This window comes from Mercenaria mercenaria, chromosome 16, assembly GCF_021730395.1.
Source record: "Mercenaria mercenaria strain notata chromosome 16, MADL_Memer_1, whole genome shotgun sequence".
Taxonomy (NCBI): domain Eukaryota; kingdom Metazoa; phylum Mollusca; class Bivalvia; order Venerida; family Veneridae; genus Mercenaria; species Mercenaria mercenaria.
This window is the reverse complement of record NC_069376.1, coordinates 35,181,129-35,196,745: the sequence shown is the minus strand read 5'-3', so window position 1 is coordinate 35,196,745 and position 15,617 is coordinate 35,181,129. Positions and strand designations below refer to the sequence as shown.

The 15,617-nt window shown below is 35.6% G+C and overlaps 1 protein-coding gene across 2 annotated transcripts; it reads right to left on the bottom strand.

Moving 5' to 3' along the window:
* Nucleotides 1-632: 632 nt before the first annotated feature.
* On the bottom strand, nt 633-14,664 carry LOC123540509 (zinc finger protein 37-like). Of its 2 annotated transcripts, none has more exons than XM_045325598.2 (4): nt 14,575-14,664; nt 3,416-4,771; nt 2,201-2,725; nt 633-1,466 (listed from the first exon to the last, which is right to left on the bottom strand). In XM_045325598.2, exons 2-4 carry the CDS (start codon nt 4,754-4,756, stop codon nt 690-692), a joined length of 2,643 nt encoding a protein of 880 aa, XP_045181533.2. In that variant the 5' UTR covers nt 4,757-4,771; nt 14,575-14,664; the 3' UTR covers nt 633-689. The 2 variants fall into 2 exon arrangements, with proteins under 2 accessions (XP_045181533.2, XP_045181534.2); XM_045325599.2 differs by having other exon boundaries at nt 3,416-4,786; nt 14,575-14,594.
* Nucleotides 14,665-15,617: the final 953 nt, after the last annotated feature.

The following is a 15,617-nucleotide window of genomic DNA, read 5'->3' as shown; positions in this document are numbered from 1 at the left end:
AATGAAAATGATACTAACCTCATCGCGCTTACCTCTAGTTAATCCTTATCAAAGATCCAAGCTGTTGAAACTAATCAATTCGTTAGTTTAAATTAAAAGCAATTTTCAAAACGTCTGATAAACAAATGACTGCTGATTAAGAAGTCTAATGTTTACATCAAACAATTATAATTATGGCACGTGCAAACAAGTATGACATCATCTCACTTTGATTATCGCCGCACCTTTGATATGTCGGCATCGCGGCTCTCCGGTTAGGCAATAAACATGGACAGGTGTTAAAAACCAACCACATTCACAAAGAGATGTGTGAAATTTTATCGCAAATTTTTCTCACTTCGACTTACCGAGTTTACAATGCACTTGAATTTTACTGACGGGACTGAAAATCCCTTTCGACACATCCGGAGTCTCGGTAAGTCAAATTTTGACGTATCCGGAGTTGAATTACATATATAAAGAAGGAAATTTAACGGGACTTGGAAATTTCTTCGACTTAAGCGGAATTTCGAGGTAAGCGAGTTTGAGATACCGAGTTTCGACTGTAATTAAAATCTGCCTTACAAATTACCAAAAAGCAAGACAAACAGAAAACAAACTACGCACATACCTAGATATTTTGAGACTTTATTTTGTTCATCAGAATCATTTCTTATTATATAAATAAATCTATCTAAATTTCATTATCTTCAACTGTCACAATCAACATCTGAACCTTCCATTAGCTCCGATTTGTGTTCAGTCTGTGTATGGATTTCCATCAGTTTTGCAGATATAAAGGTTTGGGTACAGTGCTGGCATTTAACTTTCCCAAATCCTTTCAAACTGTTTCTTGTATGATAAGCCTTTTGTTCGCCTTTTTCAACGATGTCACTTGATTTGGGGATATCAGACATTTCTAACTCATCTTTAAAATCATCATCCGCGTCTTCGTCTGAATCACATAGTACCTCACTGTGACTAGCCATATGAATCTGCAAATGTTTCTTCCAAAAGAATATTTCACTACATATTTCACACTCAAGTGGCTGCTTCGGTTTATTGCAAGATGTATTTTTATACGTACCATCTGAATGAACATTTTTTATGTGTTTTGTCAGAATATACTTTTCTCGGAAGGCACCTTGGCAGATGCTACATACAAACTTTTTAATGGATGATGAATGTGTTTTCTCGTGTCTTGCAAGCTTGTATTTGTCGTGGAAAGACCAATCACAATGCTTGCATTCGTATTTCCTCTCTCCATCAGGTTTATGTGAAGACTGATGCTTTTGAAGATGGGATACGCGTTTAAATGCTGCTGTACATACTTGGCATTTGTAAGGCCTGTCAGACTGGTGTGTTTTCATATGAGTGACTAAATGGTGTTTATGTAGAAAAGATTTCTGGCAAACCTCACAGACAAAATCTTTCTTCGTGGTGTGAATTTTCATGTGAGCAAAAACAACATCTCGTTTCTTGAAAGCCTGAAAAACAGAACAATGCAACATCTACTTATAAAAGTGTCCGCCCTCTAAGCTCAGTAAGAGAAACATAGATCTACTGACTGCTGAGTTTGAGTTCGATCCCTGGGCAAGCGTATTTTATTGTGATGGTTGATAAAAGACAACTAAAATCATTGTTCTCCACCTCTGATTCATGTTGGGGAAATTGGCAGTTACTTGCGGGAAACAGGTTAGTACTGGTACAGGATCCAAGAACACAGGTTAGGTTAACTGACCGCTGTGAAATACACTGATATTCTATTGCAAAACGGCGCTGAAACCAACAAGTGAAAATATCTGATTTGTCAGGTAGGTGTGATTATCAGTGATATTCCTATTGCATCTTCTTTATCCCGGGTATTGTTTCAAATATGGGTGAGCAACAGTTGAAGCACCGACCTTCCGTTAGTCAGTCTGATGGTATCTTCATATTAAGAACTCTAAACCACAAATGAACCCACATCTATCAGGGGCAAGGGATTCGAAGTCAACAGCCTTAACCACTCGGTCACGGATACCCTCCACTTCATGTGTATTTCCGATACAATCTCTGTGATGTCACTAACGTTTCTGAGGTGTATGTTAAGATCAGACACCAATTTGTTTAACTCACTGCTTATCAATGTCTGAAACAGAGCATTAGACAACTGTAGACAATCGCAGTGAATTTTCTGCCATAAATTTAAACCTTAAACACTTTAGATAAATTAACATACCTTTTTGCAAACACCACATGTATAATCAACACTGTCCAATACACGAGAGCAGTCGTGACTATTCATTGACTTGAGATCAGGAAATGCCACTCTGCATACACCACAAATCTTGCTCTTCTTGGCTTCGACGTCACACCAAATAAGATGAAGATCAAAGCTTGTTGTGTCGTTAAACACTGAACAACACTCCTTGCATTTGAGCACCTTTAATTCCACTGAGCCTGCCTCACAACTATTCACCTCGGTACTTTTCACAGGTCCAGTGTCAGATGTGACCTGATCAAGATCAGGTTTGATATCCTGAGTATCATCGTTTATAATATCTGAAATCTCATCATCTCCAGCGTGACTTGATTTAAACTTATCTATATCTGGTGTAACATCTGGTGTGCCATTTAACCCAGTAATAAATGTGTCAAACGGATTTTCAAAGTCTGCATCGGAAGTTACACCTTCAACCTGTTCAGTACTGTCAGTAACTTGATTTTTTAACAGCCCATCTTCCGTTTTGTCATGGTATAAAATCTGAAAATAAGACAAGATTAACAACGTTAAAAAATTACATATTAAACACTCCGCGGCCTAGTAGTTAAGGGTGCCAGCTTTGAATCGTTTGCCCTTCACAGCTGTTTGTTCAAAGCAGACGACTAAGGCATCCAGGCTTACGAATGTCGGAGGTTCTTCGAAGGTGGCCGCCTACTATGAAATAATGCCAAGAGGGACACCTGGGTTCTTCCTTCACTATTAAAAGCTGGAAAGTCGTCATACGGCCTTTAATTGTGCCGATATAACTATAAACCCTACAAAACATGAATCAACATGGAAAGTTAATAGAATACATTAATACATTTTCAGTTAAAATTATGCTTTCGATGTGTTATATAATTACTGCATCGAATCATTACAACTGCATCCCCCCACCCCAGTATTGGCTTAAGCGGACCTATTATACATTAAGATTGATTCGAAAGGAGCAGGGAATATAACAACAACGAGTCCAAGGACATGGTTTGCACTTAAAAGACTGCCGTTGTGATCGTTTATATGATCTTTAAAACACACAAAGTGCAACTAGGCAACACAATAACAGACTCGGTTTGTTATAGTCTGTTCACCAGACGTTAAGAAGCATTATTTCATTTCAGTTAATAAACGAAGTATCAGCATCTTAAGAAAACAAACAAACCTTTTACTGCAACACTGAAACAAACCTACCTTATCAGAATTCCGTGCAGTCGATGTAGAGCAACTGTTCGTTTCTGTGAAATTGTTACCAACGTCAGGGTCTGCAACTGCTGGTATTTTCCCATTTTTTAGCTCGTGGCTCGAGGTTTCTGAACGCTTTCGTTTTGTTACTGTTAGTTTATGTCTACCTAAAAGACTTCGTTTAACTTGGATCTTATTATTAAGTCCTTCCACTTGTATACACTTTTTCAAACTTTGTTCTGTTTTCGCAATCTTATAAAGAGCTTGCTCTGGTTTTAAAGGAATTATTAATGGTACTAATAAAAGACACTGCTCTCCTGTCTTTGGTTTCAAAGGTTTCAAAACTTTTCTTTGTAAATAACCTGACGGCGTGTGTTCTTTGTTTAAGACCGTCTTATTTGAATCAAGGTTGGGGATGACTAGCTTCTTTTCCGACACTACTCTATCTTGGCAAGGACTTGAACTGGTTTTGTTGAGGTACTGCTCCAGTGAAAATGATTCCTTCTTAGTATAACTGTTTGAAAAAGATGCGTCATTATGGTCCAACTTTTCTATTAATTTATTCTTCACGAACAGCACTGAAGCATCTTTGCGCCGATTTTTGCTGTGAAGTCTTTTTTCTTGCACTGATTTCTCAACAGAACTATCGTTTATCTTATCAAGTTTTGGGTTGCGACAAATCTCCTTCTGATTTTCCTTTTTCTTAAAGCTCTGTTTACTACTGGTATCAAATTCATCTTTTCTCAATGTGTTTACAACTACAAATTTTGCATTATTCTGATCGCATTCAGCTAATTCTAAACCCTGGTTTCCTTCTTCAAAAAACTTTTCTTGCACTGACTCCTGCCAGTCCAATTTTTCATTAAACAAATCTTGCATAACCACAATATTCTCATTCTGATAGATACTTGTAAAGCTGTTAACATAGTTAGCTTCAAATGCATTCTTTACTGAACTTGGCAAGTAATCATGATCAATTAAACAATAATTACTGTTGGCATTTTCATCTTTTTCAATTGCATGTAATGCATCGTTATCTCCGTTTATCAGTGCAGGCAAATGTGCAGCGGTCAGTGCTGTGTCACTTTCTGTTTCATAATCTTCATCAATAACCAAAGGATTATCAGCCAATTCTGCATCATCATCTTCATCACTTCTAGCATCATATGAATCCAAAACATTAGAATGGTTGGCCGTGTTATAACCTTCGTCGATTAATAAAGGGTCACTAGCTAAAACATCGTGGTGTGTCTCACTGTATATGAGTTGAACATCATTGCTTAGAACCGGATTGTGTCCATCCCGCATGGCATGCATATTACATGATGCAGATTCGTCTCCTTGCAGCATTTTTTGAAAACAGATCTGTAATGAAATATTCTAAATAAATTTAATAAATATCTTTTCCAGTATTTTCTCCAAAAGAATTATATATATACATGTATATATTCTCTGTAATCCTCGCCATATAGATTTAAAAGAGTCTCAAACGGAAGTCAATCTGTTACTGGACAGATTGTTACGTTTGAAAAAATACTTGGAAATCCTAAGACTGACTAAACAAGGATTAGCTATTACTAAAATCTTACAAAAACTAATCATGTGAAAATCACTAAATTTGTATTTACAAATGATGATTTACTCGCATGGATTATTTTATGCCGATCAACAGAAAAAATGCACTCTTAGTATTTTAAGAGTGAGTGAGTGAGTTGAGTTTTACGGCGAATCGACACAAAATGGTCATATATCGCCGAGAAGAAGTTAAATTGAAAAAGCCAATTATAGAGCATACCTTAAATCATTTAAGTAAAAATGTAAAGCATATCTAAAATCATTTATGTAAAAATGTAAAGCACATTATGCAAAAATGTAAAGCATATCTAAAATCATTTATGTAAAAATGTAAAGCATATCTAAAATAATTTATGTAAAAATGTATATACGTATACCACATGTGTTTAAAGTACCTTAAAGAACTTGCCCGTGAGAAAATGGAACAGGAAATCCTGGGATTATCCCAGGAAGTCCGAGAATTATCCTGGGATAATGTCCTCAAAATATCTCAAAATTTCCAGGGATAGTCCTGGGACTTTTCTCACTGTTAAATGGGAATAGGACAATCCCAGGATTTTCCTATGAACAGGAAAACAAGAGGGCCATGATGGCCCTATATCGCTCACCTGTTATCATTGCACTTGAGGACAAGAAGGTCATCAGAAAAAATATCTAAGTCCAAAGGACAGGAACAACAAAGGGAAGAAATTTAACCAAAAAGAAAAAAAAAATCTTACAAGGTACAGATATGTCAAAATACACCTAAAAAATTGGAGGTACCATCCATGTTGTACCACAGAAAAGTGGTCTCGGTTTTTCCCTATAATAAAAAAGTTACTAAAAATAAGCTATTTATAGTAACGTAAAAGGGAAGTAATTAAAAAAAAATAATATTGTAAGTGAACAAAAGAAGGATCTGCCAAATAAATCTGTTGACATAAATGAAATTTCAGATCAGTATCTTCATTAGTTACGGAGAAATACCCATTTTAATTTGAAACAAGAGCCATGTTAGACATGGCCAATCCCTCCGCCGGGCATATTATAATTGAAGGCTAAAGTTCCTGGCAAGTATAAGTGTCTGAAAGTATTAATTTTGGGGAAAGCTTTGAAGAACCGTTTAGTTGTGGTCCACATCAGGGGTTTTAAAGATGTGGAAGAAAGAATAAGTCAGTGGTGAGGTGGTTTACTGCTAAATTTGATTAATTTTCATGAACAATATAGCTATGATGTTTTTCTATATGGCTACTGTAAAAAGAAGGAATGAAAAGCTAACAGGGAACAAGAGTGCCAGAATGTCACAATATACGCCCGTCACAGCAAATTTCTTTACTCTAGCAGCTGTATTTGCAAATGGAATTTTAATTTTGAGGTTGTTTAGTAATTACTGTAAGTCTTTTGTTTTTCTAAGTCCACAAAAAAACTCCTTACCAGGTAGAGATATCTTAAAATACACCTAAAATTGGAAAGTAACATCCATGTTGTACCACAGAAAAGTGGTCTTGTTTTTCCCTACGGTCAATTATAAAAATGTTACAATATAAGTTATTTATAGTAACAACTAAGGGAAGTTAAAAACAAAATTGTAAGTCCACACAAAAATCTTTACCAGGTAGAGACTGGTCAAAATACACCTACAGAAAAGTGGTCTCGATTTTTCCCTACGACTAGTAATGAAAAAGTTATAATAAAAGCTATTTAAAGTAACAACAAAGGGAAGTAATTCTAAAGAACGGAACTGCGCATGACACTTTGTCTCATGATGGTGTATAATTGTGCCAAATTACATCAAAATCCCTCCATGCATGAAGAAGAAATGCTTCGGACAAAGTCATTCTTGTATCTGACCTTTGGCCTCTAAGTGTGACCTTGACCTTAGACCTAGGGACCTGGATCTTGCGCATGACACTCTGTCTCGTGGTGGTGAACATTTGTGCCAAGTTATATCAAAATCCCTCTACGCATGAAGAAGAAATGATCCGGACAAGGTTTTCATTCTTGTATCCTTTGACCTCTAAGTGTGACCTTGACCTTAGCCTAGGGACCTGGTTCTTATGCATGACACTCCGTCTCGTGGTGGTGAACATTTGTGACAAGATATATCAAAATCCCTCCATGCATGAAAAAGATATGCTCCGGACAAATTTTTTTAAGAAAATATTATAAAGGAGAATAACTCAAAAAATAGGCAAGGTAGAGTTATTGTTCTTGCACATTGCACTTCCTCCCAATGTGTTCTATCAGTGTATGAAGTTTGAAGAAAATCCCTCCAGTACTTTTGGAGTTATGCTCCGGACAAAATTGTTTAAGAAAATAAGATAAAGGGGAATAACTCAAAAAATAGGCAAGGTAGAGTTATTGTTCTTGCACACTGTACTTCCTCCCAAAGTGTTCTATCAGTGTATGAAGTTTGAAGAAAATCCCTTCTGTACTTTTGGAGTTATGCTCCAGACAAAGTTTTCTAAGAAAATAAGATAAAGGGGAATAACTCAAAAAATAGGCAAGGCAGAGTTATTGTTCTTGCACACTGCACTTCCTCCCAATGTGTTCTATCAGTATATGAAGTTTGAAGAAAATCCCTCCAGTACTTTTGGAGTTATGCTCCGGACAAAGATCGTTGCGGATGGATGGACGCACGGACAGAGAGCATTTCTAATATCCCCTTCGACTTTGGCGGGGGGATAAATAAAGGGAGGTTTTGTTTTGTTTTGTTTTGTTGGGTTTAACGTCGCACCGACACATTTATAGGTCATATGGCAACTTTCCAGCTTTGATGGTGGAGGAAGACCCCAGGTGCCCCTCCGTGCATTATTTCATCACGAGCGGGCACCTAGGTAGAACCATCGACCTTCCTTAAGCCAGCTGGATGGCTTCCTCACATGAAGAATTCAACGCCCCGAGTGAGGCTCGAACCCACATCTATGAGGGGCAAGTGATTTGAAGTCAGCGACCTTAACCACTCGGCCACGGAGGCCTCTAATAAAGGGAGGTAATTTGACATACAAGAGGGCCAAGATGGCCCTAGGTCGCTCACCTAAGAAACACACCATAACAGTGTAAAACATGTTTGACCTAGTGATTTCATGGAAACAAATATTCTGAGCAATTTTCATTAAGACTGGACCAAATAATTGGTCTCTTGCGATAAAACAAGCATTTTCTTAGTTATGACCTAGTTTTTGACCCTAGATGACCCATGTTCAAACTCGACCTAGATTTTATCAAGGCAATCATTCTGACCAAAATTCATGAAGATCAACTGAAAAATACAGCCTCTATCACATACACAAGTTTTTTCTTTGATTTGACCAAGTGACCTAGTTTTTTACCTCAGATGACCCATATTCAAATTCCACCTAGATTTCATTAAGGCAATCATCCTGACCAAATTTCATAAAAATCAATTGAGGGGCCATAACTCTAGAATCCATAATGGGATCTGGCCAGTTCAAGAAAGGAACCGTGATCTTATGGTGATACAAGTTGTGTGCAAGTTTGGTTAAAATAAAATCATAAATGAAACCACTATCGTGCAGACAAGAAATTGTTGACGTACGGACGCACGGACTGACGACGGACGACGGACGAAGGGTGATCACAAAAGCTCACCTTGTCACTATGTGACAGGTGAAATAATAATTTAACTAACGCCGACGCTGAGCTAAAAATGAGAAGCAAAATTTGTGGGGTTGGGGGGAGTGGGAGAGGGAGAGGGTGACCAGGGCGGTACGGTTGGCCAGGTGTAGGTACACGACTTCAAATGTTAATAATAAATGTTCATGGAAAAAAAAAGAAAGAAGTTTAATGAAATTCTACCAGTTGGTTACTTTGTCACTTATGTACCAATATGTGTTTTTAAACAATTAAAGGGCAATAACTCTGAGTAACTGAAGAGATCCTTACGAAATTGTTGTGCACTACCACATTATGGTCATCTAATTCTTTTTAAATTTTCATAGTTCTAGGTCAAATATGTCACAAGTTATGAAGCTGTTATTGCCAAATTTATAGTACGCTTATAGTATATAGTTAACACTAGAAACTACTAAGGGCCATAACTCTGGTGTTACTAAGGCAATCTAACTGAAAATTTACGGGCTACATTTCCCTATCGTGGTGAACATGTATATGAAGTTTTATTTAAATATTCCAAAGCACTACCTCTGGATAGACGGAAAGACGGATGGCCAACGCCAACGCCAAAACTACATCCCTCTGCCTTCGGCGGGGGATATCCGATAATAACACGAGCTGTCCGTAAGACAGCATGCTCGACTTTTCTCAGTGCTTGACTCTTGAATCAGAATTACGGGGATCGTTTCTCCTGGTGAAGACTTTGATAGTAAATAACTATTTAAAGTTTCCAAGTCAAATGCTTTGATAGTAACAGAGATATTTGACTTTATCAAAATTTTTAACCAAAAATTCTAAGTCAAAAATGGGCATAACTTTATCAAAATTCAGATCAGAGACTGAGTTATAGGGATTGTTTCTCCTGATGTAGACTTTGATAGTTCATAACTTCTTTAAGTTTCAAGTCAATAGCTTTGATAGTAACAGAGATATTTGATGTTATCAAAAACTTTAACCAAAAAATTCAAAGTTAAAAAGTGGCATAACTCTGTCAAAATTCAAATCAGAGTTATGGGGATTGTTTTTCCTGGTGAAGACTTTGATAGTAAATAACTATTTTAAGTTTCAAGTCAAAAGCTTTGATAGTAACAGAGATATTTGACTTTATCAAAACCTTAACCAAAAATTCTAAGTCAAAGGCGGGCATAACTCCATCAAAATTCATATCAGAGTTACAGGATTGTTTCTCCTGGTGAAGACTTTGATAATAAATAACTATTTTAAGTTTCAGGTCAATAGCTTTGATAGTAACAGATATATTTGACTTTATCAAAAACTTTAACCGAAAATTCTAAGTCAAAAAGGGGCATAACTCCATCAAAATTCAAATCAGAGTTAAGGGTAATGTTTCTCCTGGTGTAGACTTTGATAGTAAATAACAATTTTAAGTTTCAAATCAATAGATTTGATAGTAACAGAGATATTTGACTTTGGCGACGCCGACGCTGGGGTGAGTGCAATAGCTCTACTTTTTCTTCGAAAAGTCGAGCTATAATGGCTGACACTCGCAAATAATTACTTTTATGCATACTGTAGCAATAACTACAGGCAATATAACTCCTGCAAACCCTTGATTCAAGATGTCATAAAAATGTGTCTACAAAAAAATGAAATTATGCTCGCAATCGCTTTTCAAATCTAACTCTTATGTGGCATCTAGACTAAGAGGGTATTTCAAATACTGTATCATTTTGAAGACTTAAAAGGGTGCAGTTTAGAAACACATATTGCTTTCAAAAGTGAAAATATCATGTGCTTGAGTGGGGTTAAAATTTAACTTTTGATAGTTTTAATAGCTTTGTAAAAATTTTACTTTGTTACATATGAATAACTCTTTGACCTATCAAAATCAACAAAATACATGTAGCAGAAAAAGTGCAATAAGCTGTAGACACTTATACATCCACATATATTATTATTACTGCTGAACTATGAAGAGGATTATAACTAGTGGGCGGGTTGTCAAAAAACATTCTGTTAATAAGACAGTACTTAGGCCTCAAAAATGATTATTTGATTCCGGTAACATGCATTTTGAACTTACACGCCAACTTGTCTAAACACTTGTAAAACTTGTCAAAGACGATTGGCCATTTTGTTGCAAAACGAAAGTAGATAACCTTTGCCGTACTTGGCGTCTTTAAGAGTTTAAATGTAAATTATTTAAGGCAGCAGACTAGACAGAATAACACTGTTTACTATTTTCTAAATGCCCGATGTGTAAAGGACAGCAAGGTAGCCTGCATTGTTACTCATTTTGGTTGTTCCACAGCGTGTCCTACTCCTAGTAAACCTCCATAGCATTACGGCAACATAGGGACCTTTTCAATGTATCAGTATATAGTAAAAAAAAAAAATTTAAATATTTAAATAATTTTAAATATTTTTTTTTATTTTAGGATTAAAAACAGTAGTTTTTAACTGTTTTATGAGCCACCCATTTATCAGGTCTAGGAAAGTGGAATATTTTACAGATTATCTGTAAATTTACAGATAATCTAAAAATTTACAGATTTTCCAGTCTGTAAATTTACAGATTGTGTGTATGAAAACTGATGAAATAACATTTATTCTCAAAACTGCTTGGAGTTAATTGGTTTATTTACAGCATGCATAAATTAAGGTCATTTGTGGGTTTCAGCCATTTTGGCATTTTAAGAAAAATCAAAGTCAACAGAAATGACGGAAAGTTGCAACTGACCTTTATTTATGCATACCATATGTACTGGTACTGATGATAAAGTCGAACAGATGATAAAGTCGACCACCTTCACATTATTCAATTGCAATCGGTTATTTATATAATTGAACATGCCGTCTAATAGCAACCACTTACAACACCAACTGGTGTAAACAAAAACAAAATTGGAAAATATTCTGTATAAATAAATGACTTACATTTGTCTGTTTAAAAAATATTTATCCAAAAATACTGGGGAAGAGGATGTTTTTTGCGCATGCTCACTGTCAACACATGAAGACCTGAAATTTGGTCACTTTTCATTACTTGAGCAGGAATGACTGTTGTAACATTTTTGGGAAAGTTTCAATATAATACTTTGGAGAATTTTTTTTAATGACAAAGTGGTCGAATTTATCATCAGTCAACATTCGTACAGTCCCCATTTTACATACCCCTTTCAGGGCCTCACTTCTTGTGAGTTTGCTTACTAAATATAAATTTAAATTATGTCAATTATTCAGTAAGAGCTAAGCTTTATTTTGATACCAACCATTGATAACAATTTGCAGAAATAACAAGAGCTGTCCGTAAGACAGCCAAGCTCGACTATTCGAAATATTGTCCCAGAAGCAGGAAAATATTACCCAAAAAGGTTAAATATCAAAAGAGTTTTAAGTTCAAAAGAGGGCATAATTTGACCAAAATGCATATCAGTTATGGGACTTGCTGCTATCAACTAGTTTTATAACCCCGAAGGCACATGTGAAGTTTCAATTCAATATCTGCATTAGTTTTGGAGATAGACACTCGCATGTAAAACTTTAACCAAAATTTTCTAAGTCCAAAAGGGGGCATAATTTGCCCAAAATACATGCCAGAGTTATGGGACTTGACCCAGTGAGGTTGGTAATTGATCTAGAAAAAGAAAAAATAAGTTTCAAATCTATATGCCTTTTAGAAATAGCTGTATGTACTTGCACGCAAAACTTTAACCAGAATTTTCTAAGTCCAAAAGGGGGCATAATTTGGCCAAAATGAAGGTCAGAGTTATAGAACTTGCTGCTATCAACTAGTTTTATAACCCCGAAGGCACATGTGAAGTTTCAATTCAATATCTGCATTAGTTTTGGAGATAGTAACTTGCATGTAAAACTTTAACAAAAATTTTCTAAGTCCAAAAGGGGGCATAATTTGCCCAAAATACATGCCAGAGTTATGGGACTTGACCCAGTGAGGTTGGTAATTGATCTAGAAAAAGAAAAAATAAGTTTCAAATCTATATGCGTTTTAAAAATAGCTGTATGTACTTGCACGCAAAACTTTAACCAGAATTTGCTAAGTCCAAAAGGGGGCATAATTTGGCCAAAATGAAGGTCAGAGTTATAGAACTTGCTGCTATCAACTAGTTTTACAACCCCGAAGACACATGTGAAGTTTCAAATCAATATCTGCATTAGTTTTGGAGATAGTAACTTGCATGTAAAACTTTAACCAAAATTTTTCTAAGTCCAAAAGGGGGCATAATTTGCCCAAAATACATGTCAGAGTTATGGGACTTGACCCAGTGAGGTTGGTAATTGATCTAGAAAAAGAAAAAATAAGTTTCAAATCTATATGCATTTTAGAAATAGCTGTATGTACTTGCACGCAAAACTTTAACCAGAATATTCTAAGTCCAAAAGGGGGCATAATTTGGCCAAAATGAAAGTCAGAGTTATGGGACTTGCTGCTATCAACTAGTTTTATAACCCCGAAGACACATGTGAAGTTTCAAATCAATATCTGCATTAGTTTTGGAGATAGTAACTTGCATGTAAAACTTTAACCAAAATTTTCTAAGTCCAAAAGGGGGCATAATTTGCTCAAAATACATGTCAGAGTTATGGGACTTGACCCAGAGAGGTTGGTAATTGACCTAGAAAAAGAAAAAATAAGTTTCAAAGCTATATGCCTTTAATTGATGGCTGTATGTACTTGCACGCAAAAACTTAACCAAGGTGTGACGCCGACGCCAGGGTGAGTAGAATAGCTAGACTATTCTTCGAATAGTCAAGCTAAAAAAGATACAGGTAAAAAACCTTATTTTCTGTTCGAGTTTATCATCAATACCAGTAAATCAATTAATTTCAAGCTGCGATTTTGTGTCCAAATATAATTTTAGCAGTTATTAAACACTTGATCTGTAAATTTACAGATAATCTGTAAATATTCCACTTTCCTAGACCTGTTTATGCACATCAAGACTTAGTTCAATAACATTAAACTTGCACAGGGCGCCTTTTAATATTTGGACGTTCAACATGTCCCTGTGTCAAGTTTAATCGAATGTCAGCCATTTGCATAGCACAGATTACGACTTTATTTTATTGAAGTGTAATGTAGGAAAACTCTCAAACACGTGAAACATTGGTTTACCGTAACTAAAACTGCACCACCAATCACTTCTCCGGCGCATTTCACAGAAACTTCTAGCGTAATTTATTGAAATATCACGAACAATACAACACCGAATAAATATATAGAATCAATTATACATGCTTAGACGAAAACAAATACGTTTAGCCTACGACACTTGTAAAAATCTGCGGCCATTATTTAACGCATGGGTACCGCCGAACGCATGTGGACTAGCCTTTTAAACTGCTTTGATAGGACTTTACAACTAATTTAAGTAACTTTTAATAAAATTACAACCAATAAATGCTGATTACACCCATCGACTATAAACATATGCATACTACATAGACAATACGTTAGTAACGGGCCGCATTTTTTTTTCAAATCCGACCGTGAGAATATTTTTTCGTCTAAAATTAATCTTTATAATAAAGAAGATTTGACAGTTCGTGTTGTGTTGTGGAAGTGAATGGATGTAAATTTCATTTTCAAAGTGCGTACTGATCTTCAATAACTTCAGTAAGACAGTATGTTCAATGGATGTGTAAATTAGGTTTCTTTGTCCGTTGTTGGTATTTAGCTATCGCTTTCAAGTCACTTCTACCGTGAACTTGTAAAACCTTCCGCAAGAACTTTTGCGGAAAGCTCTACCGGGAAATTCATACTTTCGATAAAACGTCGGACTATATGAAATGTCAAAATCGTAAAATATTGAAGTCCGACGTTTATTTATAGAACTAATCAAGACTGGACGAGCACCTGTGCCACAGGCTGTGGTCAAAGCCCCAAGTGTCTGTGATTTCACACGGAGGTTCATAACAGTAAATAAACATCTGAAAAGCTAAATATTTTAGCTTGAGATAGTGCACTGTGTACATTTTTGACTTACTCAGCGTACCTTCTACATGTCGTCAGAAAACAGGTACGGTAGTAAAAATAAAATGTTCCTGAACAAATGGAGTATTTGGATAAAAGGGGAATAACTCTTTCTTGTATTTCAATAATGTCTAATGCCCGTAGTTCCGTACTGTACCGTATATTACGACCCAAGGCTAGCAGTGTACAAATGTTTATTTCACTTTGATGAATTATTCCTTAACAAGCAAAGAATGAAAAGAAAAGTAGGACTGTCACATTTGATTATTTTGCATTAGATCCATTCATATCAAAATTAGAGGTTAGGGGTTTTCTAGGAGTACGCAAAGAGCTATAAAAATAAATGTATTTTATACTTCTTTGGGGTACGGAATGGTTTACAGACACCAGCGTTCACCCAATTGTTTACCTTCTCTTTCAAAACCTAAATAACCGAGGACCTCCAAATGAATACACTGTTCCGTGCCGATTAGTTTGTTGTAAACTAAACTGTTGATAACAGATAAATGAGTGCATGTAACCCTTAAACATGTTAAATGAAATTTAGCAGAAAAATAAATCAATTAAGCATAATAATATGCATCTATTAATTTTGTTATTTAACAAGATATAATGATAATTGGCATGGAACTGATTGTTTAATAATCAATTAAGTAAATTAAAGTAAAGGAAACTGTTTGTGAAAACGTCCCTTGTATCTCGTAACGGCTACCAAATGTGTGGAAAACATAAAATTATCATTAAAAATAGTTTTTCCCCAACATATTTAACATTATTTTGTTTAATCTTTATATTTTTCTGCCAGTTCGAATGCTCATGATTTAATTATTTGATGTTCCTCGGTTATTTACCTTTCGAAAGAAAATGTAACAAATCGGGTGAACGGTGTTATCTGTAAACAATTGAGATCCAAGTTTAGGGTGAATTCTGATTAAGTCTTATTTGTTTTTTCATTTTCAACAAAATTTGAAATGTAAATGACCCTTAATTTCTAGAAAATCGGAGGTCCGTACCCCTAGAAAACCCCTAACAGTCTTGTCTAGAGGTACGGATCCGTACCCCTAG

Bases quoted from the DNA above. Each gene is read 5' to 3' on its own strand.
- LOC123540509 (XM_045325598.2), bottom strand. From the start codon at position 4,756: ATGCTGCAAGGAGACGAATCTGCATCATGTAATATGCATGCCATGCGG. The intron at 2,726-3,415 runs GTAGGTTTGTTT...TCTTATTTTCAG, and splicing joins CTGCACGGAATTCTGATAAG to ATTTTATACCATGACAAAAC. The intron at 1,467-2,200 runs GTATGTTAATTT...TCTGTTTTTCAG, and splicing joins CATGTGGTGTTTGCAAAAAG to GCTTTCAAGAAACGAGATGT.